Source organism: Schistocerca serialis, chromosome 3 (assembly GCF_023864345.2).
Source record: "Schistocerca serialis cubense isolate TAMUIC-IGC-003099 chromosome 3, iqSchSeri2.2, whole genome shotgun sequence".
Taxonomy (NCBI): Eukaryota; Metazoa; Arthropoda; class Insecta; order Orthoptera; family Acrididae; genus Schistocerca; species Schistocerca serialis.
In genome coordinates, this window is record NC_064640.1 from 459,881,285 (window position 1) to 459,908,525 (window position 27,241).

A 27,241-nucleotide genomic window follows, 5' to 3' on the forward strand; every position below is an offset into this window, starting at 1 on the left:
CTTGCATTTAAGAAATCATTCACACTGGAGGATCATACAAATGTACTGTCATTTGATCACTGTACAGACTCCTATATGGAGGACATAGTAATAGGCATCCCTGGCATGGAGAAGCAACTGAAAGAGGTGTAAACAAGTGAGTCAGGAAGTCTATTTGGATCCCAATTCTATTTTACAAAGCATGCATTGGCTCCATGCTTAGTTTGTATTTATTGTTAATCTTTTGCCCAGTGCAAAGTCCCAAGTAACTGGAAAAAGGCAGGTGACTCCTATGTATAAGAAGGGTAAAAGAACTGACCTACAAACCAGTATCCTTAACATTGGTGTGCTGCAGAATTCTTGAATATTCAGTTCAAATACAATAAATTTCCTTGAGACAGAAGAGCTTCTGCCCGCAAATAAGAATGGAGTTAGAAAGCATAACTTCTGCAAAACTCAACTTTCCTTTTTGTCGCGTGACATTTTGTGAACTGTGGATGATGGGCAACAGGCAGATTCAATATTTCTGGATTTCTGCAAAGCATTTGACAAGGTGTCCCACTGCAGAGTGTTAACAAAGGTCTGAGCACACAGAATAGCCTCATAGATATGTGAGTGGCTGAAAGACTTCTTAAATAGTAGAACCCAGTACATTGTTCTCATCAGTGAGTGTTCATCACAGACAAGGATTGTTCCAGGGAAGTGTGATAGGAAAACTCTTATTCTCTAGGTACGTAAATAATCTGACAGACAGGGTGAGCCAAAATCTGTGGTTTTTTGCTGATGGAACTGTGATGTATGGGAATATGTCAACATTGTGTGACTGAAGGACGATACAAGATGACTTAGACAAAATTTCTGTTTGGTGTGATGAATGGCAGGTCACTCTAAATGTAGAAAAGTGAGTAGGAAAAACAATTCCGTAATGTTCAAATACAAAATTAGTAATGTATTGCTTGACAAGTCATGCCAATTAAATGTTTAAGCATTACACTGCAAAGCAACATCAGATGGAATGAGCATGTAAGGAATGTAGTTGAGTAGATGAATGGTTGACTTTAATTTACTGAAGAGTTTTAAGAAGGTATGGTTGATCTGTAAAGGGGACTGCATATAGAGCACTAGTGTCACCCAATCTTGAGTACTGCTTGAGTGTTTGGGATCTCCACCATGTCAGATTAAAGAAAGACATCAAAGCAACTCAGAGGTTAGCTGCTAAATTTGTTACTATTAGTTCGATCAAATGCAAGTGTCATGGGCATGCTTTCGCAACTCAGGTGGGAATCCCTGGAGGGAAGATAACAATCCTTTCATGGAACACTATTGAGAAAATTTAGAGAACCAGCATTTGAAGCAGCCTACAGAATGGTTTTGCTGCTGCCAATGTACATTTTGTATATGGACCACAAAAATTAGATAAGATAAATTGAGGTTCATACAGAGGTCTATGGACAGTTGTTTTTCCCTTTCTTTGTTTGCAAGGGGAATAGGAAAGAAAGTGACTAGTAGTGGTACAAGGTACCCTCCACCATAGATGATATGGTGGCTTGCAGAATATGTTTGTAGCTGCAGATGTTGATGTAGAATGTGTATTTTGTGGTGAGAAGTGTACTTACTTTTTGATACAGTTCCGTTTACGTTAATACACTTTCTCCAGCACACTTCCAATCAAGAGAAGTGTGATGACAGATGGTCTGTCTAATATTCACTAACAGTTATCACACCTCTTCACAGGATTCAGAATATTTTACAGCAACAAATCTCTATAATCATAGGATTAGGTGGAAGTCAGGAGTGCCAATTACATATTTTTCATCCAGGAGGTCCAGAACACACACAGTACTTCTTAGTTACTGGTAAGATTTGTAAGGTAGCCTCTAATTGATAAGGACAATACACCAGAAAAAATTTGTAATTACTATTCTGATACGAAAATAAATTCCACACTTTCTAATGCAGGGGAATCAACAGCTTCCACAATTTTGCTTCATTTTTCATTTTTAGCACAAAGCAGTGTGCCTACATCTCAGTTTCAATAACAAATAGTCATCTACAATCAATAATATTCTTCTAGAAATTGTTCCAAAAATTGCCAGGAAATATGTGTTTACATTGGCTTTTGCTCAGCCTAAGTATGGGATCCATCTTATACAAGCCTTTCTAATAGTTAATTCTGTTTATTAATCATTTTTAGTTTTGGGTTGTCCTTCATGTGGATCATCCTCAACAGCACTACCCCATTTGAATTCAGCTATCAGTAGTCATTTCTTTGACAGTTGAAAATTATGTGTCAGAATTCTTACAAATTGTCACTTACTATGGATGAAATACTTTGGATATAAACTGTCCTAAACAATGAGTTTTATAACAGCATTTTACTGAGTTTATCCATTGGTAGGAAACACACACAAAGTGACTATCACATGAACAGTATAAGTCTGCAGATTGGGTTGACACTTGGCTTCCATTATACTGCATCATATGACAACATAAAGGAAATAATAACATTTCATTGATATCTTTGATATCTCCAAATTCTCTCAGAAATTTTATTCTTCCTCTCATCCCCTTTCTTCCTGTCTGGTGCCCTTTATCCAGTCAGTGTCAGACTGGGACTGCTATGATGCTTCTCTTATTTCACAGAGAACAACCATAATGATACATAGGCTATTACACAATGGGATTGCCACTCCCAAAGGCATTTTAAAGTTACTGCAAGCTCCCACAGTGGAGGAATCATCACACTCCTTCTGTCTGCATCTAGTGTAATTGCATGGCCAGATGTGACATGTGTTACAAGGTGTTCACACATTGTGTAACTGAGGTGGTGTCTGGCAACTAGCTCAGTATTTATGTAGACAGATGTGGATAAATGCCAAAAAACCATACCCAGCCTCACCGGTATAACAGCCCCCATTATTAATCCATGAAATGGATTTGATCTGGTCCCAAAATGCCTCCCTGCATTCCAGAAGCAAGACTTTAACATGCTTGGCTATCTGGATGGGTTCAACTTTCCCTCAGTGTCCTCTTCAAATTCTTCATCAGACTTAGTTTGTAAAAATCCATCTTTATTGATTTCTTTGGCAACATATTTCAAAGGATGACTCCTACTGATGTGTCATGTCTGGAATCTTCTACAAATTACAAGATTTTATTCATAATGACATCATCATAAATATAATCCAGGATCCCACTGTAGTGTATCTGCAGTACATATTTTATACACTTTCATGAAGTGATGACTTGTCACTGCAGATTCAATTATTTTAATTGAATCTGTATATGCACCAATGAGATTGCACTTTTAACTTTACCATTAAATAAATGTCCACATGTTATTTCCTATAGACTTTAACCCTAGATTATGTACACACATGAAAAAATATTGCATTACCTCAATTCCGAGAGTACTGAAATCTGTACACAAAATTGGAATAGAGAGCAACATGAACATCATTTTTGCCCTTTTTATTGCTCATGAAAACCACATGTAGCATGTTGTACCACAATACAGCAAGACCTTCAGAGGTGGTGGTCCAGATTGCTGTACACACCGGTACCTCTAATACCCAGTAACATGTCCTCCTGCATTGATGCATGCCTGTATTCATCAAGGCATACTATCCACAAGTTCATCAAGGCACTGTTGGTCGAGATTGTCCCTCTCCTCAATGGTGATTCGGTGTAGATCCCTCAGAGTAGTTGGCAAGTCACATCGTCCATAAGCAGCTCTTTTCAGTCTATCCCAGGCATGTTCAATAGGATTCATATCTGCAGAACATGCTGGCCACTCTAGTCAAGCAATGTCATTATCCTGAAGGAAGTCATTCACAAAATGTGCACAATGTGGATGCGAATTGTCATACATGAAGATGAATGCCTTGCCAATATGCTGGTGATATGGTTCCACTATCAGTCAGAGGATGGCATTCATGTATCGTACAGCCATTACGGTGCCTTCCATGACCACCACCAGCATATGTCGGCCCCACATAATGCCATCACAAAACAGCATGAAACCTCCACCTTGCTGCTCTTACTGGACAGTGTGTCTAAGGTGTTCACCCTCACCAGGTTGACTCCAAACATGTCTCCAATGATTGTCTGGTTGAAGTCATATGCGACACTCATTGGTAAACATCTATCTTCAGGAGCTCTGGGAACTGAGATGATGCAAAACTTTTTTTGATATGTGTATGCTCTCAGATAATGACATTATGATTAAAAACAAAAATCATATTCTTTGATTGTGTGGTAATGACACTATGTTTATATTTAAAGTTTTCTGTAGTTGAATCTTTTCTCACATAAATAGTGTATTCATGCTTTTTTTTTTTTTTTTTGTATGGTTAAGAGTGGAATAGATATCACCTTCCGCCAATGAGTGGTAATATTTCTCATACGTTACCTAGTTACCATACCTGCACGATCTTTTTCAAGTTACACCTGTAAATATGCAAATTCTGTATGCGTGAATTGTAGTCAGTGAGGCTGACTGCCATGCCTGGATTCGATTCCTGGTACTGTCAGAGATTTTCCCTTGGTGAGACAATGGGTGCCCTCAGCCTTGTATGTCCAACTGAGAAGCTACTCAGTTGTTTAGTAGTGGTTCCAAGGTCAATAAACATGACAAAAACCTGGAGAGTGGTGTGCTGACAACATGCCCCTCCATACCACATCCAATGATGCCATTGGCAGAGGATTACATAGTAGTCGCTGAGGCCTGACTGGCCTATCTTGGGCCAGAGCATGGAACTTTACTTTTTTTTGTATACATTAATTTGTTTTTCTTAAGACACAAGGGAATTATAGAAATTGGCTGCAAGTGGGCATTGATTGAATTCAATGGGGAAAGTTGAAAATTTGTGCTGGGCCAGGATTCAAATCTGAGGCCGCTGATTACTAGGCAGATGCTCTGACCATTAAGCAATCCAGACACAGTGGCCATTGCAGTTGTATGGAAGACCACACCACACTTTCCATCAGACCCAAACTCTCATCTTATCCACACACCACTAATGTAGTTCCCCTTGCCCATTAACCTTATTACTCGCCACATACAGGGTGTTTCAAAAATGACTTTACAACTTTGAAAATTCATATAAATTAAGTCATAGTATCTACAGAGGTGACTGTAATGTCAATTTGTAGGAAAATACATCAAGTTTTGTCTCGCTTAGTTCACTAGTGCCGAATCACACCATAAAGAGTGCTAGTGGAAGTTGTGTTAAAGGTGGCTGCCTTCACTGGACCCAAGTGTGCTAGCTGTGTATTTTCATTTGAAGAATCAAAGTTGGGGTAATTTCCATACCAAGTACCATATGCTAAAGATCTTCCTTGTAGACCTACAGTTTAAGAGTGGCATAAATGTTTTGCAGAAACAGGGTGCTTGATAAGACATGGGAAATCCTCAGGTTACCAAGCACATCTGACAACATTGTTGAGTGAGTGAGACAACGTTTCATCAACAGCCCTATGAAATCAACCTGGTGTGCATCTTGTCAACTACAGATCCCATATATGACTGTTTAGTGTGTGTTGAGAAACCATTTGCAGTTGAAACCATACAGATTGATGATCATACGAGCAATAAAAGATACTGATGAAATTGAGTGCAAGAACTTCTGTGCAGTTATGTTAAATCGATTTCATGAAGATGAACATTTCTAGGACACAATCATCTTTTCTGATGAGTCGATTTTTCACTTAAGTGGCAAGCTTAACACCCATAACTGTAGGATTTGGAGCAGTGAAAATCCACATCAAACATTGCAGCATGTTCATGATAGCTACAAACTGAACGTTTTTTGTGCATTGAGGAAGAACAATTTGTATGGCCCCTTTCTTTCTGTGAGAGAACCATCAATGGTATAATGTACCTGGATATGTTACAACATTTTTTGAGACCACTGATTGATGACCTTGACCAAGAATGAAATGTTTACTTCATGCAAGATGGTGCATGAAGGTCAATGGATTGGCTGTGATGCATCAATTGCATGGCCCCCACATTCCCCAGACTTGATACTCCTTTTTTTGTTTTTTTTAATGGCATTCATCAAGGATATCATGTTTGTACCTCCTGTGTTGGCTTCTCTACCCAAACGTAGCACAAGAATTTATGCTACCACTGAGCATGTTACACCTGCAATGCTACAACGATTTTTGGAAGAAATTGACTTCCTGTGGGTTGTGTGCAGGATAACCAGCAGAAGCCACATACAATGTCTTTTGTTTAAGGAAATAAACTTGATGTGTTCCCTACAAAATAACACTAAACCCAGCACTATGTCTTCTTTAAATAAATTTATATGAATTTTTAAACCTGTTAAGTCCTCTTTGAAACACCCTGTACATATACTTAAGGTGAAATGGATAATAATCTCTTCAGTTCAGATGTACACCAGACTTGAACTCTTGTGGAAATTGGCAAAATGCTGAGAGTAATGAGGACAATGAGCAAAGGGGCACTACACTAGTAGTATGAGGATAAGTTGAGAATTTAGGTCTGATGGAGGTGTGCTTGGGTAGCCTACACAGCAGCAGCGACCACTGTCTCCAGATGGCTCAGTGGTCAGAGCATCTGCCTAGTAAGCAGGAGACCCAGGTTTGAATCCAGTCTGGCACAAATTTTCAACTTTCCCCATTGGTTTCAATCAATGCCCAATTGCAGCCAATGTCTGTAAGTCCCTTGTGTCTTAAGAAAAACATAGTTAATGTATACAAAAGAAGTAAAGTTCCACGTTCTGGACATAGATAGACCAGTCAGGCCTCAGTAACAACTATCTAATTCTCTGGCAATGGCATCATTGGAGATGGTATGAGGGGCATGTTGTCAGCACACCACCCTTCAGGTCGTTGTCAGGTTTCTTGACCTTGGAACCACTACTAAACAACTGAGTAGCTTCTCAGTTGGCCTTACAGGGCTGAGGGCAACCTGTACCAGTCATTTCACCTATAGGAACTGACAAAATGCCATGTGTAATGAGGATAATGGGTAAGGGCCGCTACATAGGTAGTGTGCAGATAAGTTGAGAATTTGGGTCTGACAGGAAGCGTGCTACACTAGTCAGTGCAACTGCAATCACCACTGTGTCCAGATGGCTTACTAGTCAGAGCATCTGTCTCGTAACCAGAAAACGTGGGTTTGAATCCTGGTCCAGCACAAGTTTCCAACTTCCTCCATCAATTTCAATCAAGTCCCACTTGCAGCCAATGTTTGTAATTCTCTTTCATGTTAATTCACAATGGCTGAATTGTACTACCACAAGTCCAATATTTTTATAAAAGTGACCCAGAAATGAACATAATTACTGCTGCATACTGCTTTCTTTGTCTGAATGTTTATGTCACTATTTATATGATCAGATTTTCATTCTGTAGCACAGTATCTACACATATATCTTAAGAACTGCTTTGTAGTCATACATTTAGGTTTCACTTAAAAATTAATTTTAACATAAGCTATCATTTCATTAAACTCGCAATAAACCAGTTTTCTTACTTCAAAACACACTCGTGAATCTCAGTGAGTGGCCAGATCTCATGAGGTGGCAAATATACATGAGATAGTTGCTGGCTGCTGAAGCCTACGCAGTGCATTTGCCTCCATACAGTCCTGTTGCAAACACATTCTTAATACCCGACTTTCAAATCAGGGGTGATATGACTGACAGTAGAGCTTCAATCATCTGTTTGGCTTTGGGGAGGCAACATCATGCCTATTTGTCAGACACTTGTGCTCTCCCTATGCAGCATTTCATGTATTTGGAAACCATCTCACTGTGGTATTGAAGATCCACCCTAGACAAATGTTGACTTGAGAAATCTAAATTCTTGTGTAATTTTGATATGCTATGATCCATGCCCCAATTATCATCCCACACTGAAATTCATTTAAACTCTGACCTGCTGCCATAGTCACTGCAAGTGTCTACAAATGATTACTCAGTTACCATACCTATATTTCCAAGTCTGCTGCACCTAACCACAATATTTGGGCATCACAAATGGCGTATCTCCAAATGAGACAATGCCTCCTGAGACTTTTAGCCACATAGTTCAAGTAGTTTTTGGTTTTACAGTGGCAATATGCCTAATAGAAAATATCTGCACTTAAATGACAGATAAATGTAATAGTTACACATGATTTCTGGGATATTTTATCTCTAAAGCTTATATTTGAATTTGCACAGGTAGAAAATCATGATAGCTGTGTGTATGACTATGTTGAAATCCATGATGGCCATTCACTGGACAGTCCACTGCTGGGAATTTTCTGTGGTTACAAGCTGCCACCAGACATCAGATCAACAGGAAATAAGATGCTTGTGAAATTTGTCTCTGATGGTTCTGTTCAAAAAGCAGGGTTTTCTGCATTATTTATGAAAGGTAAGTATTATCATTTAGCTAATACTAGCTATAACTGGTCAGCAACAACTAATATTGTAGAGCAATATTTCTGTAATTATTTGTAACAGTAAATATTAGAGAATATAGTACACTGTGTGTACAACTGTAAATATAACAGACTGTCTCTAAGTTTGAGAACAAAGCCATGAGCAGTGAATGGAGCACATCCAACACAACAAATGGAAACTTTCAAATGAACCATCTTCTTTAGCACTGACCAATAGACTATGGGAACGGGATGGTAATCGAGATGTAGAAAACTTAATTCCCATATATGTCGTAGCTTGTATATACTTACACTTGACACTGTGTCCGTACAGAATGAAGTATAACAAAGAACTGACTTAGAGTTCACAGATATAAAGTTTCGTGGTTGATATGAACTATCAATGCTACACAGCACCCCCCCCCCCCTCCCCCGCTGTACAGGAGTACTACAGATGTCGAAGGGTGAGGGCATGCAGGTGTCGATGTCAGTGGAATCAGTGGAAATTGTATGCGTACGCAGGTACCCCACAGGTACTTTCATCTCAAATGAAGCGGGTTGGGCAGGCGGAGCAACAAGATGCAGGTCCATTTCATAGTCAGTCAGCCACCATGGCCGGATGAGACAGCGGCTGGCCCTGGAGTAAGCGGGCGGGGCCGTTGATGGTGTGGTGGAGGCATGTGTGCCCCTTAAGTGGATCAAGCCATTCATAGAAATGAAAGCATGTATTGATGCTTGGTCACATTCATGTGGGAGTCTTAGGTTGTGTGCAATGTTGATGTGTAAGGGGCTGTCTGATGGTGGGACCTTGGGATCTGTCAACAGAATGAGCACTAGGTTGTCGAATGCCACTGTAGAAACATCGTTCACTCACTATGGCGGCATGCTGCAGGGCAAACTGATGGTAGGTGTGTGTGTCTCCGACATTGGAGGTGAATGCGCGAAACCTGCACAGGGTGAAACAGGGGACGAGGTCGGGAAACCAGCAAATGGAGGCAAACAGTCTTCAGCAGAAGAGGTGTGCAGTGAGGTTGATGGGAGCACATCTTCATTCTTGATCAAGGATGGATCGTCTGCAGAGTCTGACTGCAGCGGTGTGAGACCATCAGGGTGAACAAAAGCCAGATTCAGACAATGCAGAGAAACTATCTGCGTTCGGTCTTTAATCATGATATCAAAAGTCATGTCCCCTCACTGCAGGACCTTGTACGGGTCAAGATAAGGAGGTTAAAGAGGCTGCCTAAGTGCATCATCATGCAGCATGTCATGGGAGCAGTTGGGGATTGTGGTGGAAACATAAGTCTCAGGCAGTGAGTGACTGATGGGTGGGTGCAAACGCGTTTCTTGAAAATGTGTACACATCCAGCTAATGAAATCTGGCACTAACCTGGGGAAGAATAAGTTCTCCCGGTAGGACCAGATTCTCGCTGAAAACAAATTTGGATATAGTCCCCTGTTGGTCAGGTTTATAGGTCAAGCGTAGACCAAGTAGCACCCATGGGAGAGCTTGTGACCAGAGACTGTCATGGCATTGAAGGGCCGTCTAGAGGGTGCGGCGCCATCTCTCCACCAACCCATTGCTTTGTGGGTGATAGGCAGTAGTGTGTGTTTTTTTAATACTACAGATATTGCAGATGATGGTGAAAATGGAGGATTCGAAGTGTCGACCCTGATAGGTGGTGATAGTGGCCAGGCTCCCAAAACGAACAATCAACGAGCCAATGAAAGCCTTGGCTACCATCTCAGCAGTAATTTTAGGCAGAGGGACAGCCTTGACCCAGCAAGACAAACGGTCAATAGTTGATAAGATACATCTATGGCCCTCCAAAGGAGGAAGAGGCCCGATCAGTTCAATATGTACGTGACAGAATCGGCCTGCGGGAATGTCAAACTTGCCCAGAGGTGTGGAGGTGTGGCAGCTGATCTTGTTGCGCTGGCAAGCAACACAGCTGCATGCCCAGGTTTGACAGTCCCGTTCTTCCAAACAAAACGTTCTGACATGAGGTGTGTGATGACTTGAATGCCTGGGTGGGCCAGGTTATGCAGGGTGTCAAAAACCTGTTGCCGCAGCCCGGGTGAGAGCAAAGGACATAGGGTGCCGGTCGAAGAATCACACCTCACCTCATCAGAAACGCCAGGAAATTTAGCCTTTCTGAAAACAAGTGATGTTTGTGGGTCTTATAGGAGAGCCTGAGAATCTTCGTCAGAATCTTGTAGGGAGGCCATATTAGAAAGATCAATGATGCAGAAGCAGCACTGATCTGTGAGAAGAAATCTCCAGTGATGTTATCTGCACCCTTGATGTAACGGACAGCCATTGTGAATTGAGAAACTAGGTCAAAGTGGCAGTAACGTTGAGGCACCTCAGATGGGTTGCAGAACGCTTCTGCCAGTGGTTTGTGATTGGTGAGGACAAAAAACGAACGTCACTCAACGTCATGGCAAAAATGTTTGATTGCCTCGTAAACAGCAAGGAGCTCTCTATCGAATGCAGAATATTTTCTCTGAGCCATAGATAATGTCTTGGAGAAGAAATGTAGGGCAGAAACCATGTCGCCCTTGCGTTGTTGCAACACTGCCCCCACCGCAATGTCACTGGCGTCCATATTGATAAATAACTCGGCCGAGGGTCGGGGTGGGCGAGATTCACAGCATGAGCTAAGGAAGTCTTCAGAGCCTTGAAAGCCTCTAGCATCAGAGCAGTTCAAGAGATGGGTTTGATACCGGAAGTTTGTTTGCCTGATAGCGAGTCCATCAGGGGTGCCTGAACAGTGGCGGCAGAAGGCAGATGGCGACGATAGTAATTGATGGTACCGAGGAAACAGCATAGCTCTTTGTAAGTAGCTAGGGGCGGCACAGACGTGATATCCTGCACACGAGATTTGGGACACTGTATTCTGTCAGTGGAGACAGTGTAACCTAGGAAGGAGACTGACACATTGACGCAACTGAAACTTGTCTTTGTTGACCTCGACACCATTGGAGTTCGAGGTCTGGAGGACCATAGACAGATGATTTTCATGTTCCTCCGCTGAGCTGCTGAAAACGACTATGTCATCCAGATAGGCAAAGCAAAACTCGAACTGTTGCAAGATAGAGGCAATGAAATGTGGCCACGTTTGCGCCGCGTTCTTTAGGCCGAAAGGCATGAAGTGGTATCAGAATAAACCAAGCGGCGGGATAATAGCCAAAAATGGTTCAAATGGCTCTGAGCACTATGGGACTCATCTGCTGAGGTCATTAGTCCCCTAGAACTTAGAACTAGTTAAACCTAACTAACCTAAGGACATCATAAACATCCATGCCCGAGGCAGGATTCGAACCTGCGACTGTAGCGGTCTTGCGGTTCCAGACTCCAGCGCCTTTAACCGCACAGCCACTTCGGCGATAATAGCCATCTTAGGAATGTCTTCCAGTGCCATGGAAATCTGGTGGTAGGAGCGTTTACAATCCTAACAATGAAAATTGTGGCGCCTAATAACATTGATGTTCGGCACTGGAGAATTGTCCATGACAGTATGAGCGTTTAAGCGTCTGTAATCACTGCACATTCGAAAAGATCCATCGTGTTTGGGGCTGAGGTGGATTCGTGAAGACCAGTTGCTGTCTGAAGGTTGCAGAACACCTGCCGCCAAAAGTTCATTAATCTGCTGCCGGGGCGTGTGCAACTTGATAGCGTTGAGGCATTGGACCTCATATCTAATAGGAGGGCTGGAAGTGGTAACATGTGTGTCGTTCCATCAGTGGCAGAAGAAACTGAGAATTGCACATGAGATTGGTTAACGTCCTGGTGCTGACTCTTCAGATGAGTAGGGCATGACGAGGTGTAGCTGTTAGCGTGAGTGGGTAAAGGTAGCACAAAAGCCAAGCCACATGTCTCTTACAGGATCTAGTCGTGCACTTGTGTCAAGGGGATGGGTGCGCATGCAGCGCTGAGCGAAGGGGAATGGGTGGCAACTGTCCGATGTTAACTTTGCAGTGGACAACCGGCATGGGCAAGAGCAATGCTGGCGTTGCATGTGGGAGCACAGTGGCCGCTGGGTCATGTGGCCGGTGAGTGAGAGACGGGGCATGTTTTTCAATATGCGCAGTAGCTATCCGAGAGGTGGGCATGGTCGCAACATGCGTGCGACTGTCATTAACAGCACTGTTTGAAACACATGGCACTGGATGAGGTGAGTGCGACGGAGGGGGTCGGTGTGGGGGTGGGGGGTTGGAACATCACATGCAAGTAAAGTTTGTGAGAGTTCGAAATAGGCTCGGGTGAGCAATCTTGTTTAGCTGGCAGCGCCGTGGACTGCAGTTGCAGAAGCGAGGTACGAGCCGTGATGAGCTCGCTGTAAGTGGATCCGATGCGTTGTTTCAGCTTCTCATTGTTGCTGGCAGAATTGCGTCCCTAAGCTGTATTCTGACAGTAGGTCGGTAACGCAGGTCACAATGTTGCCCATGAGGGCAGAGCACTCACGTATGATATTGTATGTTGTGGTGGAAACAGAGGTGTACATGCACAGTAGGTGAGTGTTCATAGGATGGTGGAGCACTGAACCCGTTACGACAATTGGAGATAGTTAGTAATGAGACAAAACATCCATAGCAAGGATTGGCTCATTGATGTCGGCAAATTTGGGCATCCACGGAATACTTAGAGATGGAGATGGGGTCACCATAACCATTACTGAGCCTCAGGTAGGTAACATCGATGAGTTGACAGCTCATAGAAGTGATTTCATCTGTGAATAAGTGGGTGGAGCCATCAAAGTAGGTATGATCAACATGTCAGCACCAGTTTCAACCAGAAAAGCTAGACCTGATGCAATGGCAGTCACATAGAGACGACCACTCGGTCGGGCGGATGAGTGAACTGAGTGTAATGTAAGAGGATGCCTGCTAGGCTCCCCGCTCGACTTGATGCCTCTTAGTACCTGCAGTCGGTGTTTGGGTGTTGGCATGGCAACCTGCACTTCTTGGTGTCAGTGCCAAACACTTTGTGGTACCAGAAGAAAAGGTGAGCAAGGTTGAGGAGGAGGTGGACACTGCAAAAGTGGGGGCAGCTTGTCCTTATTGATTTGTTCCAGTAAATAGACCAGTACATAAGGTGCATGGGCGATCCTGGAGTCCTCAGACAGCAGAGAGAGTGAGCCGATACTGCCAGGAGAAGTAGATGAGGTGACAGCGGAGCGAGCCCTACCTCTGCCAGCTGAAGGTCGGTATGCAGGGGCAGCTGTGCTGACGAACGGTGTGGAATGAAGTGGCTGATGTTGCCACAGCAGCGAATACAACTAGTCAGCGATGCACAAGCAGGAGCCAATGAACTCGAATGAGTGTGGTAACAGATGGATCTGTAGATCATTAGGTAGTTTGGCAGACCACACAGCCCATAGTGTGGCGTAAAGCATGGTATGCTCGAGCAATTGAAGGGGGTGCCAGAGTTGTGAGGGGGTGCGTTCCCCCATGTGCTCCTCGTAGAGAATCTTGATTATTAACTCTTGTGGCGAGCAGGCAACCTGTTTCGTTATAGTCTTCTTTGCAAACTCGTATTTTGCTGCAGGTGGCGGCAAAAGGAGCGGGTCACAAATCAAATCTGAGTGGTTGTGGAGGTGTGTGACGAGGCAGAGAAACTTTGAGTTGTTGTCCGACACATGATGTAAATCGAACAGATGCTCAACGTGCGCAAACCACGATGCCAGGTTGTCCTCGTATAAGGGCAGTAGCTTCATCAGGCTGCCAGGAGGGGGTGACAAAGGCAGCTTCGGTGTCTCATGGGGTAGCGGCTGAATTCAGGTTAAGTCAGAGGCCGGCACGGTAGGCCTGGATTTAAATCAGGCGAGCGACTCCATAGTAGCGGCAGCTGGTATAGTTGATTGTGTATCATGAAAACATGGCTCGGCAGGCACGGACGGTACCATGGAAACCAGTGGATGGACCGCACACGAGGGGGGCCCGGAAACTGGACTGTGAGTGATGAGTGCTGGATGGAAACGACCCGCTTCCGGAACAGGGTGAGAGACTGGCGCAGCAGACACAGGCGGTGCTGTGGGAGTGGCAGGCAGTTGAGTGACTGGGAACGGGGACTTTCGCAAGTGATGGGGCAGGGGGGGTTGAGAATGAGAACGCCACCCACATGGAAACTATCTGATTCATAGCATGCCTGTAGTGCATGTGGCGGGCCACTGAGGCAAGGTAAGGGGTCCATGTTACGCAAAACACTGAATTGTGCATGTACATTAGACACAACTGGAACACCACGTGCATGGAACAGATGCGGTGCGGTTTGTAGTAATGGCGGCATTGCACACAGCCTGACAGTAACTGATGTTGCATGACGGTGGGTGGCTAAACACGTGTTCGAATTGAGATCACTTTGTTCTTGAAACACTCAAATTGAAGATACACAATTCGAAATATTGTTCAGTTCACATTTAACTGTCAGGTGGGCATAATCTGGTGACACAAAGCCTGAGTCCATTTTTTGCTCTAACGGTGTAGATGTCGACTGTTGAAAACTAATGAGGTTAGCACATGGCGTTGGTTGAGAATGTGAATCACTATGCGTAAATGATGAATACACTGTTGGCAAAGAAATGATGAAACTCAGTGAGCGGTGTTGTGCTTCCACATCTTTGAACAAGGCATTGTTTGGCATGGTCGTTGCATAGTGCATATAACCTGTTGCATAACCACTGGCGCGGGAGACTCGAAACATGAATGAACTGTGGGGCCACCACTATGGGGACAGGATCTGTAATTGGGATACAGAAAACTTAATTCCCACATATAAATCATAATTACAGATTTTCGAAGAAACATAAGATTATGAATTCATACCTTTTTACCACATGGTGTGGTTTTCCAGACATGATATACTTTTATAGTGACTGATTTCTTTCACAGTTTGTGATCTGCTGGAAAGGAAATTTCCAAGAACAGATCATTGATAAAAACCCTTCACAGCTGGGAGGCATTCTGACGTTTAATTATTTACATTAACTAACTGGTATCTGTTGTCCAAGTAAGACTGCATTAGGCATACAGCATTCTCTCTCACTCCGTAGTGGTAGAGCTTCTTTATAAAAATATTGTGGGAGACAATATCAAAAGCTTTCCTGAAGTCCAACAGTGTTGCACAGATAATATCTTTATTTTCAAAACAATTGTATATTTTCGCTACCATTCACTCAGCTGCTTTGACTGTAGAAAGACTGTATCTGAAACCATACTGTGAGGAGGTAAGTATATCATTATGTTCAAAATACTGACTCATCTGTTTATGCATACAGTTTTCTATTATTTTTGATATTATGTGTATAAGTGATATTATTCAATAGTTATCTGGAGATGCTATATCTCCTTTTTTATGTATTGGTAGGACTCCATCCTAGAATCTTTGATCTGAAAGGCATCCCATGCTAATGATCTAAGATCTTACCACATTATGGTGTTTTATTGATGACTGTGATATTGGTACAAATGAGGAACATCAGAAAATAATACTCCTGCACATGTCACTTTGAAGTGCCCTGTTTACAAATGTATATTAGTAGGGACTGATTTGAGAAATATGTATGTGCTTACTGTTCCACTACAGTTTTGGAGGAGTAGGTTATGTTCTACCCATAATATGATTTACCACTTTAATATGGTTGGTAGTACTGTCAGCAATTTTCTTGAAAATAACAGGTGTTTCAGTTATGGTTATTGCAGTCTCCTTCATTTTCCTGCTATTGGCATCATGTGCAATGTTGTTTGGAGCTGACAAATACCAAGCCTCCATATATCAATATAGTGAACAAGCTGTATTGCAGTTAGCAGTTAAACTTTATGTGTTGTATGTGGTATTGAAAATATCACTATACTGATGTAGGAATATGGAATGATGAATCACAGTTTGGAATGCATAAGACCACTAATTTCACTTTTTCTCAGAATATTGTTTTATCAAAATACAGTTACAGAAAATATTATATGATTCTTCACTTTGCAGCCTAGCCTCAGTACGTTTAGCTTATAAACTTGATATGACGGCTGTTTCCAACACTGTTAGATTATTGTTCATGGACTTGAAACTGCATCTCTGACTGTCATGACAAGTTAGAAACTTCCAATTTTTAAAAATCTGCCTAGATTTCACTGTCAGATACACCCCCAGGCTTTTTGGATAACTATTGCATTTCCATCTGTCTTTACTGAAAATAACAAGAAAAATGTGACTTTCAGGAGCAAGTGATAAACAGACTGAAAATAATTAAATACAAAGAAGAAGAAAATGGCAGCTGTATAGTAACATAACACTTTTGTTACAAAACCACAGGAAAGTACACTATTCAGTGCACTGTATACCCCACTCTCCATGTGGTTTACACAATCCACACATTATGTTACAAAAATAAGAAGAAAGTTATATGTAATTGTGAGGCATATCACCAAATTGGTGATTCATTACTTAGACTAGGAAGATATCTATAGAGGAAAGCCAACAAGACAATTAGAGAGTAAAGAAACTAAGATAAAATATTACTAAAAATTACAGGTACAGTACTAGAATGATGCTTAGCAGTTAAGTGATTTTCACTATTAGTAGTTATTCATATTAACTGGCCACTGCAGCAAATTAAATGGCAAGGTTTTTACTGTAATGTTGCTGATCATGTTCTACAGCAGATACTGCATGTTTCAAGGGCATGCAGCTACATTTTGCATATTAATTATTGCAGAACACTTAGTAATAATTGTTACAGTGTGGAATATTGTTCACTGTAAACAGTTTATGATAAGAATATGGTGTTTGTGAAAGGGTTATAGGAAAGAACAGAGACTTACAATGATTATTAGAATCATTAACTTACAATGATGAAGAAAGACCTCTGTGGACGTGGTAGAAGACATTTAAGCTGCAAAGTTAAGCTTTCAAAAAATCGTAGACACTACCTAAGTTTTTCACCATCACTTTTAAATCTCATTTTCAATACTTTCACTTACTACCATCTACTAGTCTCATCACTAACAAATAATTTCATGCAACACAATTCATGGCATATGCCAATAAAGTGATAGCCTCAGGTATCACCTGATGAAGACAAGTCACGTTGTTGAAATATTGTGCATGGCTGACACTGATACCTGGCAGAACACTCGACACCCCAAGAGCTTTCTTTGTACTTCAAACTTTGATTTATAAAACACTTTTTCCTAACATAATGTTTATGTTCTTCCTCTTACATAAATTATGTTGTCCATGATTCATCTTCTATGATTTTTTTTCCATCACATTATCCTTTCTGAGCTGTAGTGAATCACAAAATAAAAATTTTTAGTTTTGGTTCTGGTACCTTCCTTCTGCTCTTTGCAGCATGTCACCTTCCATATTTATACTTCTTATTCTTCTGCTACACCATGTAATCACATTATATGGTGAATTATTCTCTCTTGAAGATGCAGTAAAAATATATCCACTATACTAGGGAGCAGCAAACCTGGTGTCTGGATGGGTAAGTAAAGAAAGTACTACCTCCACTTTTATGCACACTTCTGCCACTAGTGTCATCACTTTACTCCTCAGTTTTCAGGAATCAAAAGCTTTCTGCCTGGGCATGTTTATCCAAACCTGGAAAACTATGTGCCAGTGGTAACATGAATGAAGTAAATAAACCCTGTTAAGGGTAGGTGTTTGTTTGGTAGTGATCACTTTTTCCACTGTCACCTGGCCAGCAAATGTTGCAGAAATGACACTGTGGCAACAGTGTACACTTAAGTCATGAACCAAGCCAGCTTAGGCAAAAGGCTTCTCATTGGCACTTAGAAGCTGCAGGAAGGCAAGGAGTGAGAGAGGTTGTCTACTCCTCCCAGCACCACTTTCACTGCACCCTAGTATAGTTTAATTACTGACACTCTCAACCCCAAATTAACAACAGGTTAATTTAAAAGTGAAGAACCCCCAGATCTACTATATGTAATCTACCCTCCATTCTTTGTCAGAATGAGTGGCATGAGGCATTTCACTAGGGAAAAAATTGGACTACAACACCATAATAAAGGCAGATTACGGCACAGATACTATTAACTCACACAAAGTGAATACTTTGAAAATCCACAATACATTTTTATAATTTGATTGGTCTGTTTCTTTATAAAATCTCAAAGTACCGTAAGTCACCATTACTGGTTGATGGACTATTTAATTCATTGTAGAAAATAATTATACATACTGCACAATTCTGATATTAATTTGTAAGGTAATAATTGTAGTCATGGTCTTACTTATTCTTCCTATGTACAATACTTATTTGCCTGTAAGATAATAAGTATATTCACTGTCTTAATAATTCATATTATGTATTAATTTACATTAACTTAACAGCTATATCTAAGCCAATGACTACCATATTTAATCATTCCATTCACCTTTTTAGTATTTTTGGTAGTTAGTAACTTTCCTATATTATGTGTATTCACTATCTTGTTCATTTTTATTGTATATAAATGATAAAGAATATATCATCTCATACAATCAGTGACTAATAAAGGTTCTTCATTTTTATCCATTCTTACAGTGGAAAATGTTCTATACATACACATAACACAACATAAAATCATTCTCATGTTTATAATTTTACTTCAAATGTGATGAAATTCATTTATAACTCACAGTTTTTGTTCAGAATTAGATGAATGTGCACTACAGGACCATGGCTGTGAACACAACTGTATTAATACACTGGGTAGCTATGAATGTGGCTGCAAAATTGGTTATGAACTTCACTCAGATGGAAAACATTGTGAAGGTTAGTATTTACTTCGTAGTTGAATACACCATTATCTTGCACAGAGTGGTGTGTATAAATATTGTTATTAATTAAAGTTGTGTTAGGGATTGTAGGTATATCAATGTTACTGGGGGCTGCACTAAGGAGATCCAGAGTTCAACTCTTGGATCTTGGATTTTGTCCACTTAAATACAGTATCAGCAATTTTTGGTTTTGTGTGTGTGTGTGTGTGTTTCTTTATTTGTTTGTCTTACATTGGTCAAGGCTATTGTCCTTTCCTTGTAGCATTTTTCATTGCATTTCACCATGTTTAATTTATTCCCCATGACGTAAACACTATCATGTATTTCTTTTTATTATTTGTATTGAGATGTTATTTGTTTCACACAATGCCAGTGAAAAACTGACAAAATTCTATTCCACTATGAAGTCTAAGTTTGTGAAAAATTTTTGAATAAACTCATTGAATAGCATTGAGTCATGCAGAGAAGCATAAAAAAGACTGTCATATTTGCTGGCTTTTAGGTGAATCCTGAGCTAGAGTACACACACACACACACACACACACACACACACACACACACACACACACACACACACTGGTAGGACTATGTTTTGCCAACTCTGAATACATAGTGCTAAGTTTGCAGTTCTGCTGCTTGGCTGGGGTGATGAATTGTGTTAGTTGCATAGGGCAAAATGAGAAAGGATGTAGGGAGCAGTAGGAAGGGTTGGTGTTGGATGGCAGACAGCATTTGTACAGAACAGGAATGTGAGAGGAAGAGGCAACAGGTGCACAAAATAAGATTGCAACACAAACTAGTGAGTAAGTTCAGCCTCTTCTAATTCACGCATCCACATCATCATCATCATGCAATGCATGAAGTCACTAGTGCCAGTGCCTGTGTCACATTCCTGTACTGTGCACTTCTCACCCCTCCTTACCACATTTGTATACCACCCACTGCTGCCTCCCTCTCAGCTGTCAGTCACCCTTCTCCTACCCTCCTTCACACTCCTCTCCCCCACACCCCACCCTTTCTCCACTTACCCACGTCAACCGATAAGACTACTTTCCCCAGTGAAGCTGCAGACATGCAGTCCTGGCACAGTGGTGTTCAGTCAGCATAATGTAACTGAACAAGAGAGAGGGAGAGAGGAAGAAGAGGAAGAGAGGGGAAGAAAGAGGGAGAGGGGGAGAGAGAGAGATAGAGAGAGAGAGAGAGAGAGAGAGAGAGAGAGAGAGAGAGAGAGAGGGAGGGAGAGAGAGAGAGAGAGAGAGAGAGAGAGAGAGAATTTCCTTCAAATCTAGTGAAGTTTAGAGTCTTGTTTCTCAGTGCCTCTACTAGGCATTGAGCTGTTACCCAATTTTTTTTATTTCTACCAGGACTTTCCATTACCATACTTTCTTAAAGTTTTATTGATTTTGTATAGCACTTGTGTCAGGTTACAGTAATTACTATATCTTGGTGTAACATATAAAAAGGATACAGTGCAGTGATGAATATCACTATCAAACTAACATGCCCCATCCTCACTCCTTTACTTCTGCCAGTACCTCACCTCCAACCTTCCAAACTTCTCAGAAGCTCTTCTGCAAAACTTGGAGAACTAGCACTTCTGAAAGAAAGGATATTGCAAAGACATGGCTTAGTCACAGCCTATGGGATGTTTCCAGAATGAGATTTTCACTCTGCAGCAGAGTGTGCACTGATATGAAACTTCCTGGCAAATTAAAACGGTGTGCCGGACCGAGACTCGAACTTGGGACCTTTGCTTTTCGTGGGCAAGTGCTCTACCAACTGAGCTACTCAAGCACGACTCATGCCCCATCCTCACACCTTTAATTCTGCCAGTACCTTGCCTCCAACCTTCCAAACATTTCAGAAGCTCTTCTGCGAAACCTGCAGAACTAGCACTCCTGAAAGAAAGGATATTGCAGACAAATGGCTTAGTGTGTTTCCCGAATGAGATTTTCACTCTGCAGTGGAGGGTGCACTGATATGAAACTTCCTGGCAGATTAAAACAGTGTGCTGGACCGAGACTCGAACTTGGGACCTTTGCCTTTCACGGGCAAATGCTCTACCAACTGAGCTACCCAAGCACGACTCACACCCCGTCCTCACAGCTTCACTTTTGCCAGTACCTTGCCTCCAGCCTTCCAAATTTTACAGAAGCTCTTCTGCGAAACTTGCAGAACTAGCACTCCTGAAAGAAAGGATATTGCAGAGACATGGCTTAGCCACAGCCTGGGGGATGTTTCCAGAATAAGATTTTCACTCTGCAGTGGAGTGTGCGCTGATATGAAACTTCCTGCCAGATTAAAACTGTGTGCTGGATCAAGATTGGAGGTGAGGTACTGGCAGAAGTAAAGCTGTGAGGACATGGTGTGAGTCATGCTTGGGTAGCTCAGTTGGTGGAGCACTTGCCCATGAAAGGCAAAGGTCCTGAGTTTGAGTCATGGTCCGGCACACAGTTTTAATCTGCCAGGAAGTTTCATATCGGCACACTCCGCTGCAGAGTGAAAATTTCATTCTACTCACTGAAGTATTTGCACCACAGACTGGAAATAAAGAGGAGAACATCAAAGATTTCCTAGAGAAATGAGAGATAGAAATTATGGTTGTGGAAGTGATAGTGATGGGCAGCTTAAATGCACAGTAGGGAAATAAGACACTAGGGTCCACATGGATATGGGAAAAAGAAATAGAAAGGAAAGAAATTGGCTGAGTTTTATGAAAGAAATGTTCTTTGATTGTGGGCAATAGCTGGTTCAGAAACAAAAAACTAGCCAAAAGATAATAAGATTTGGTTGGGGAGAGAGAAGGGCAATGATGGTTACTGACTACTTTCTGACAAGAACCTGAATCATAGACTGTTAGTGGATGTAAATGCATTCCCAAGAGAAGTTTTCATTGGAGACCACTGAATAGTGGTAACAAAAATGAGAATGGATAAAATTGAAAGAGTAAAAGCCGAAAGAGAGTAGAAGATAAGTGGGGAAACTAAAAGATAGGAAGGTACAAGAAAATTCCAAGGAGTTAGTTAAACTTAAAATTCCAAGCACTGAATGTGAAAGTCTGGAGAGGAATGTGGTAAATTCAAGGAGGCATTTGCAAGTTCTCTAGAGAACATATGTGGCAGAACGGCTCCAAGTGTAGAGGATAAAGAAACACCATGGATAAAGGAACGCCATGGTGGAATGAATAGGTAAAGGAGGCAGTGAAACAAAAGTAGAAAGGTTGACATGAATAGAACATAAACAAAAATGAAGAAAATAAAAGGAAACATTAGGAAAGCAAAAATAAATATAAGGAAGTTGTTACAGAAGAAATGAGGAACACTTGGAGGAATTCACATGAGAGTTGAGAAAAGTGATTAATGATGGTAAAAGGATGCTGTATAGAATAGCAAGGAGAGAGAGAGAGAGCAAGGAAGGCATTTACACAAAACTAGTAAATGGAGAAGTGGAGAGCTAACAACACAACTGTGTGAGATAATAATGATAATAATAATAATAACAGATAAGAAAGAGCACTTTTTCAAACTACTAAATGTGAGAAATAGCGATGAAGGGGGAGTAGAAATATGGCAGAGAGACCTGGACAAGGAAGAAGAGAATGATATTACAGTACTAGAAGTGGAACTAGCAGTTAGAAGACTGAAAACAGGAAAGACAGCTGGGATCAGTGAAATGAAGTGTGGAGATGCTAAAGGCGGCTGGAAATACTGGGCTACAATTGTTATATAAATTGCTAAGATGTGTATCGACTCAGAAATGTGTGCTTGAAGAATGGGGAAAAGGAATAACCATTCTGGTGTTCAATGAGGGAGACAGAAAATTATGTGATAGCTATCAAAGGATCAAAAGTAGCAAAGATAATGGAGAGGATAATAGAAAGAAGAAAGAGGGAAAAAGTGGAACATCAGGTAGAAGAAGAGCAGTATGGAATTTAACATGACAGATCAACAATCTTTAGTAAGAGGAAGATGATGGTAAGCATCAGGAATATGAGAAGGATCTATTAATGACATTTCTTGATTTAGTGAAGGCATACTATATTGTCCACAGAGGAAAGGTACAGGAAACCACGGAGAGATAGGGAGTTGATAAATAAACAATTAGGAACTGTCAAGCAATGTATGACAAAACCTTCAGTATTGTCCACACCCAAGTTGGAAGATTTGGTTGGTTTAGGGAATGTTGTTGAGTTGAGATAAGGAAATGTGCTGTCACCAGTATTATTTATAATGGTTATGGATGAAATTGTTGAAGAGAGAAAAGAATCCCACTGAGGAAGGGAGAGGAAGAAATTCCTATTTGCCAATGATACTGTATTGTGGGGAAATGTGCTGTCACCGGTATTATTTATAATGGTTATGGATGAAATTGTTGAAGAGAGAAAAGAATCCCACTGAGGAAGGGAGAGGAAGAAATTCCTATTTGCCAATGATACTGTATTGTGGGGAACCTGCAGTACGGAAGTACAAGAACAAATGAACATAAATTTTTATTGAGATCTTCCTCAATACAGAGCTTTCCAATGTAACAATACACATGCAACTTATTACAATGCATATTACATAAGTATTAGGGGCATTCAATGGGTAATGCAACACTTTTTTTCTGAAAACAGGTTGGTTTTATTCAGAATACCAGTACACCATATTATTTCCCACTCTCTTGGCTGCAAATCCTGTTTTTCAATATAATCCCCATTCAGTGTGATGGCCTAACACCACCTTACTAAGGTGGCCTGTATGCCTCCTGATATCACATTATTAACCATTATCAGAGCCAGTATCTTGTTGCATGAATAACCTCTCCATCATCCATGTACAGCTTCCTTCATTGGACAAAATAGATGAAATTTGGGAGGTGCAAGATCCAGGCTATAGGGTTACTGAGGAAGAACAGACCAATGAAGCTTTGTATGGATTTGTGTGAGACCTTGCATTGTCATGGAGTTGTAGAAGTTGGTTTGCTTTTTTGTGATGACAAACACACTGAAGTCATTTCATCACTTTCCTGAAGGTAGCACAGTGCACTTTAGAGATAATTGTTGCATCATGAGGGAGGACATTAAACAGAATAACCCCATCAGATTCCCAGAAGACTGTCACCATGGCTTTACTGGCTAAGGATGCAGTTTTGAACCTTTTCTTCGGAACAGGCTGTGTGTCACTACTCCATGAATTACTATTTTGTTTCAGGGTTGAGGCGATGAAGCCATGTTTCATCACCTTTGATGGTGTATGACAAAAAAACTGTCATGATCAGCCTTGTAACACACAAGAAATTCTGCACAGATAGTCCTTCACTGCTCTTTATGGTCTTCTGTTATGCACTGAGGAACCCAGCAGGCTTATATACCACTGAGCACCCTATCTTGTGAATGATTGTCAGCACTACCAGCAGAGACATCCAATTGAGCACTGAGATATTTGATTGTGTTCTAGCAATCACCTTAAATGAGAGTGTCTGCACATTCCAAATTTGTAGGAGTCACAGCTGTGTGCAGCTCACCAGTACATTGGAGATCGAACAGGTTCTTGTTACAATGGTGACAGATGCCTCACCCAATGACTCACCAAATTCTTTTTCTTTTTTTCCAGGTTTCTGTAGACATTCTGCAAACAGCTATGAATGTCTGTGATGCAGTAGTTTTCTGCCAAAAGAAATTCAGCGACAGTTCTCTGCTTGTAATGCACCTCCATCACATATACCATTTTGAGTGCTACGTGCAGTGTTGCCACCAATCAGAAATTAATGAAACTATAGGGGTTGAAGCAGTGCTATTCCACAATGTCCCAAACAGATTCCACATTTTTCAACTGAAATTGGCCAAGAAAAAAAAGTGTTGCATTACTTATTGAATGCATCTCATACTCAAACTATCTCTTCAATGTGTTTCTCCAGGTTGTTTGTTTTGTCTATCCTCTTCTTGTGCAACAAGTATTCTCATTGTCATCTGTAAATTTTAAAGCCAGATAGTCATTGGTCATCTTCTTATTCTTCCTTCTTCAATTTCCCACCCCAGTTTTGGTTTTGGTATTCTTGTTTCCTCTATTCTTCATACAGTTCTGTATCAACGTAATTGTCTTTGATCCACTGCATCACTTACACCTTCTGCCACTTCTATTACCTTTATCAGTTCAGCATTCCTTACATGTTCTCTCCCTGAAATTCTTGGTGACCTACTGCAGAAATACATGTATAATGTTTTCAGCTTGCCTCTAATTGTTCTGGTCTCTAATCCATACAGCAGTATACTCTCTAGTAGTGACTTGACTGTGAGTATTTTTGTTCTGTTCATCACATTTCTGGTCCATAAAATTGAACTGATCATCCAATTAACCATGCTTCCATTAATAATTCATTTATTAAGTTATAAATCTTTTCCTTCTTTTTCCAAAATGGATCCCCCCATCCCCCCTCCCCTCAGTATGCATAGTTCATCCACATCATTAGCAACATATGCTGTTTCTAGATAATTAATCTTTAAACTATAAATACTTAATGCAATGTCATAAAGTGTGGTGTGTAGTGCTGTGTGGAGAAGCAGGAGAGACAGAAGGGAGAGAACAAATTAATATTAAAGGACAGGAAATCAGAGCTGTAGGCAACCTTAAATATTTTTGTACTTTGTTAATGCAGAATGCAAGGATGGGGGTAAAAATTATCAAAATGGTACAACATAACAATGCATTCTACCTGTGTGTGAGGGCTCAGTCTGGGGAAGGGATGTGCCAATGAAGACATATGCATTCAGAGACCTGGACAATAACAAGAAGAGAGAAGAGTAGAATCGAAGTCAGTGAAATGAAATTCTGAAGAAGTATGTTAGGGAAAACAAGGAGATACAAAGTGAGAAATGAGGATGTTGGGATGGAAACTGGAGTTAAAAGTTGAATGCAGGAATTGAGAAAAATATATTAAAATGGTTTGGACATGTAAAGTGAGTGGAAAACGGAGGCTATCAAAATGAATGTTGGGAGCCAAGTTTGAGGGCAAGAGGAAGATTCAAAGCTAGATGAATTAAGTTAACACCAGTTTAAGAAGAAGGTATATGGATGGGAAGAAAACAGCTGTAGAAGAAGAACTGTGAAAAACAAGTGAAAGTGAAAAAGTACCTTTAATGTCTCAACCCAGCCTAATGCTGGATAAAGGGAAAATGAAGATGACTTAGATTATGGAGTAAATCTGATTTTTTTAAAAGATGTATGTCCCACTTTCATATTAAATATTGTATGTTTCACACCAATTCCCTAGAATCTTTATATATTTGCTTTTCTTCACACAATTTACCTACTTTCTGTAATTAATCATTGAAATTGTTTGTTTATTATCAAGTAATAGTTAAATGCAATGATTTTACTATCAAAATTCATTTCAGATGCTTGTGGAGGCTTGTTTGAGTCATCAAATGGCACAATATCTAGTCCATCATTCCCAGAATTATATCCAAGTAACAAGAACTGCATATGGGAAATTATTGCCCCTCCACAATACCGTATTACTTTGAACTTCACACACTTTGATCTTGAAGGGAACAATGTAAGTAAACAACTACAGCCAATTTCACAGCCACATAAAACAATAATTACATTTTCGTTCATTGATTCAATAAATTTTGTATAAAACTAATGATACATTAACTGCTGAATGTTTTACAGAAGCAGAAACTGCTATTTCAAAAATTTGCATTTATTTTGGTGGATTTTTTCTGAGCTTATTCTTAAATTGCCCTACCTATGAGCATATTAGATAGTCCACTTACTATCCAACATCTTTCTTCTCCATTTCTCAATATATTACGGTTTTCAACTGTCAGTTTGTGTGCATAACAAAAAGAAACCTGGAGGATAGTTTAACATTACAGCACCAGTATCTACAATGATAGTCGTGGTCTGTTTTGAGATGGTGTACCCTTGCCTTCCTCTGAACTGTAAAATGTGTTCCTCAGACACTTTAATACCAATATGAAATCTGAATGGATGTAAAACATGAATGAGGCAATTCAAAATCAAGAACTGAACAAAAATGTTTGTATTTTGATATACTATAACTTGCTGGACAGAACAGACAGTGAGCAACAG

General features: G+C 40.7%; 1 protein-coding gene across 2 annotated transcripts in view; it reads left to right on the plus strand.

The window, feature by feature from the left end:
* Window positions 1-27,241, plus strand: part of LOC126470361 (tolloid-like protein 1) — a 595,917-nt gene that overhangs the window by 458,082 nt on the left and 110,594 nt on the right. For both annotated transcript variants that reach the window (XM_050098158.1, XM_050098159.1), the window contains exons 10-12: window positions 8,178-8,373; window positions 19,036-19,158; window positions 26,539-26,699. In XM_050098158.1, coding sequence (XP_049954115.1) covers window positions 8,178-8,373; window positions 19,036-19,158; window positions 26,539-26,699 — 480 coding nt within the window. The remainder of the gene's footprint in view (window positions 1-8,177; window positions 8,374-19,035; window positions 19,159-26,538; window positions 26,700-27,241) is intronic.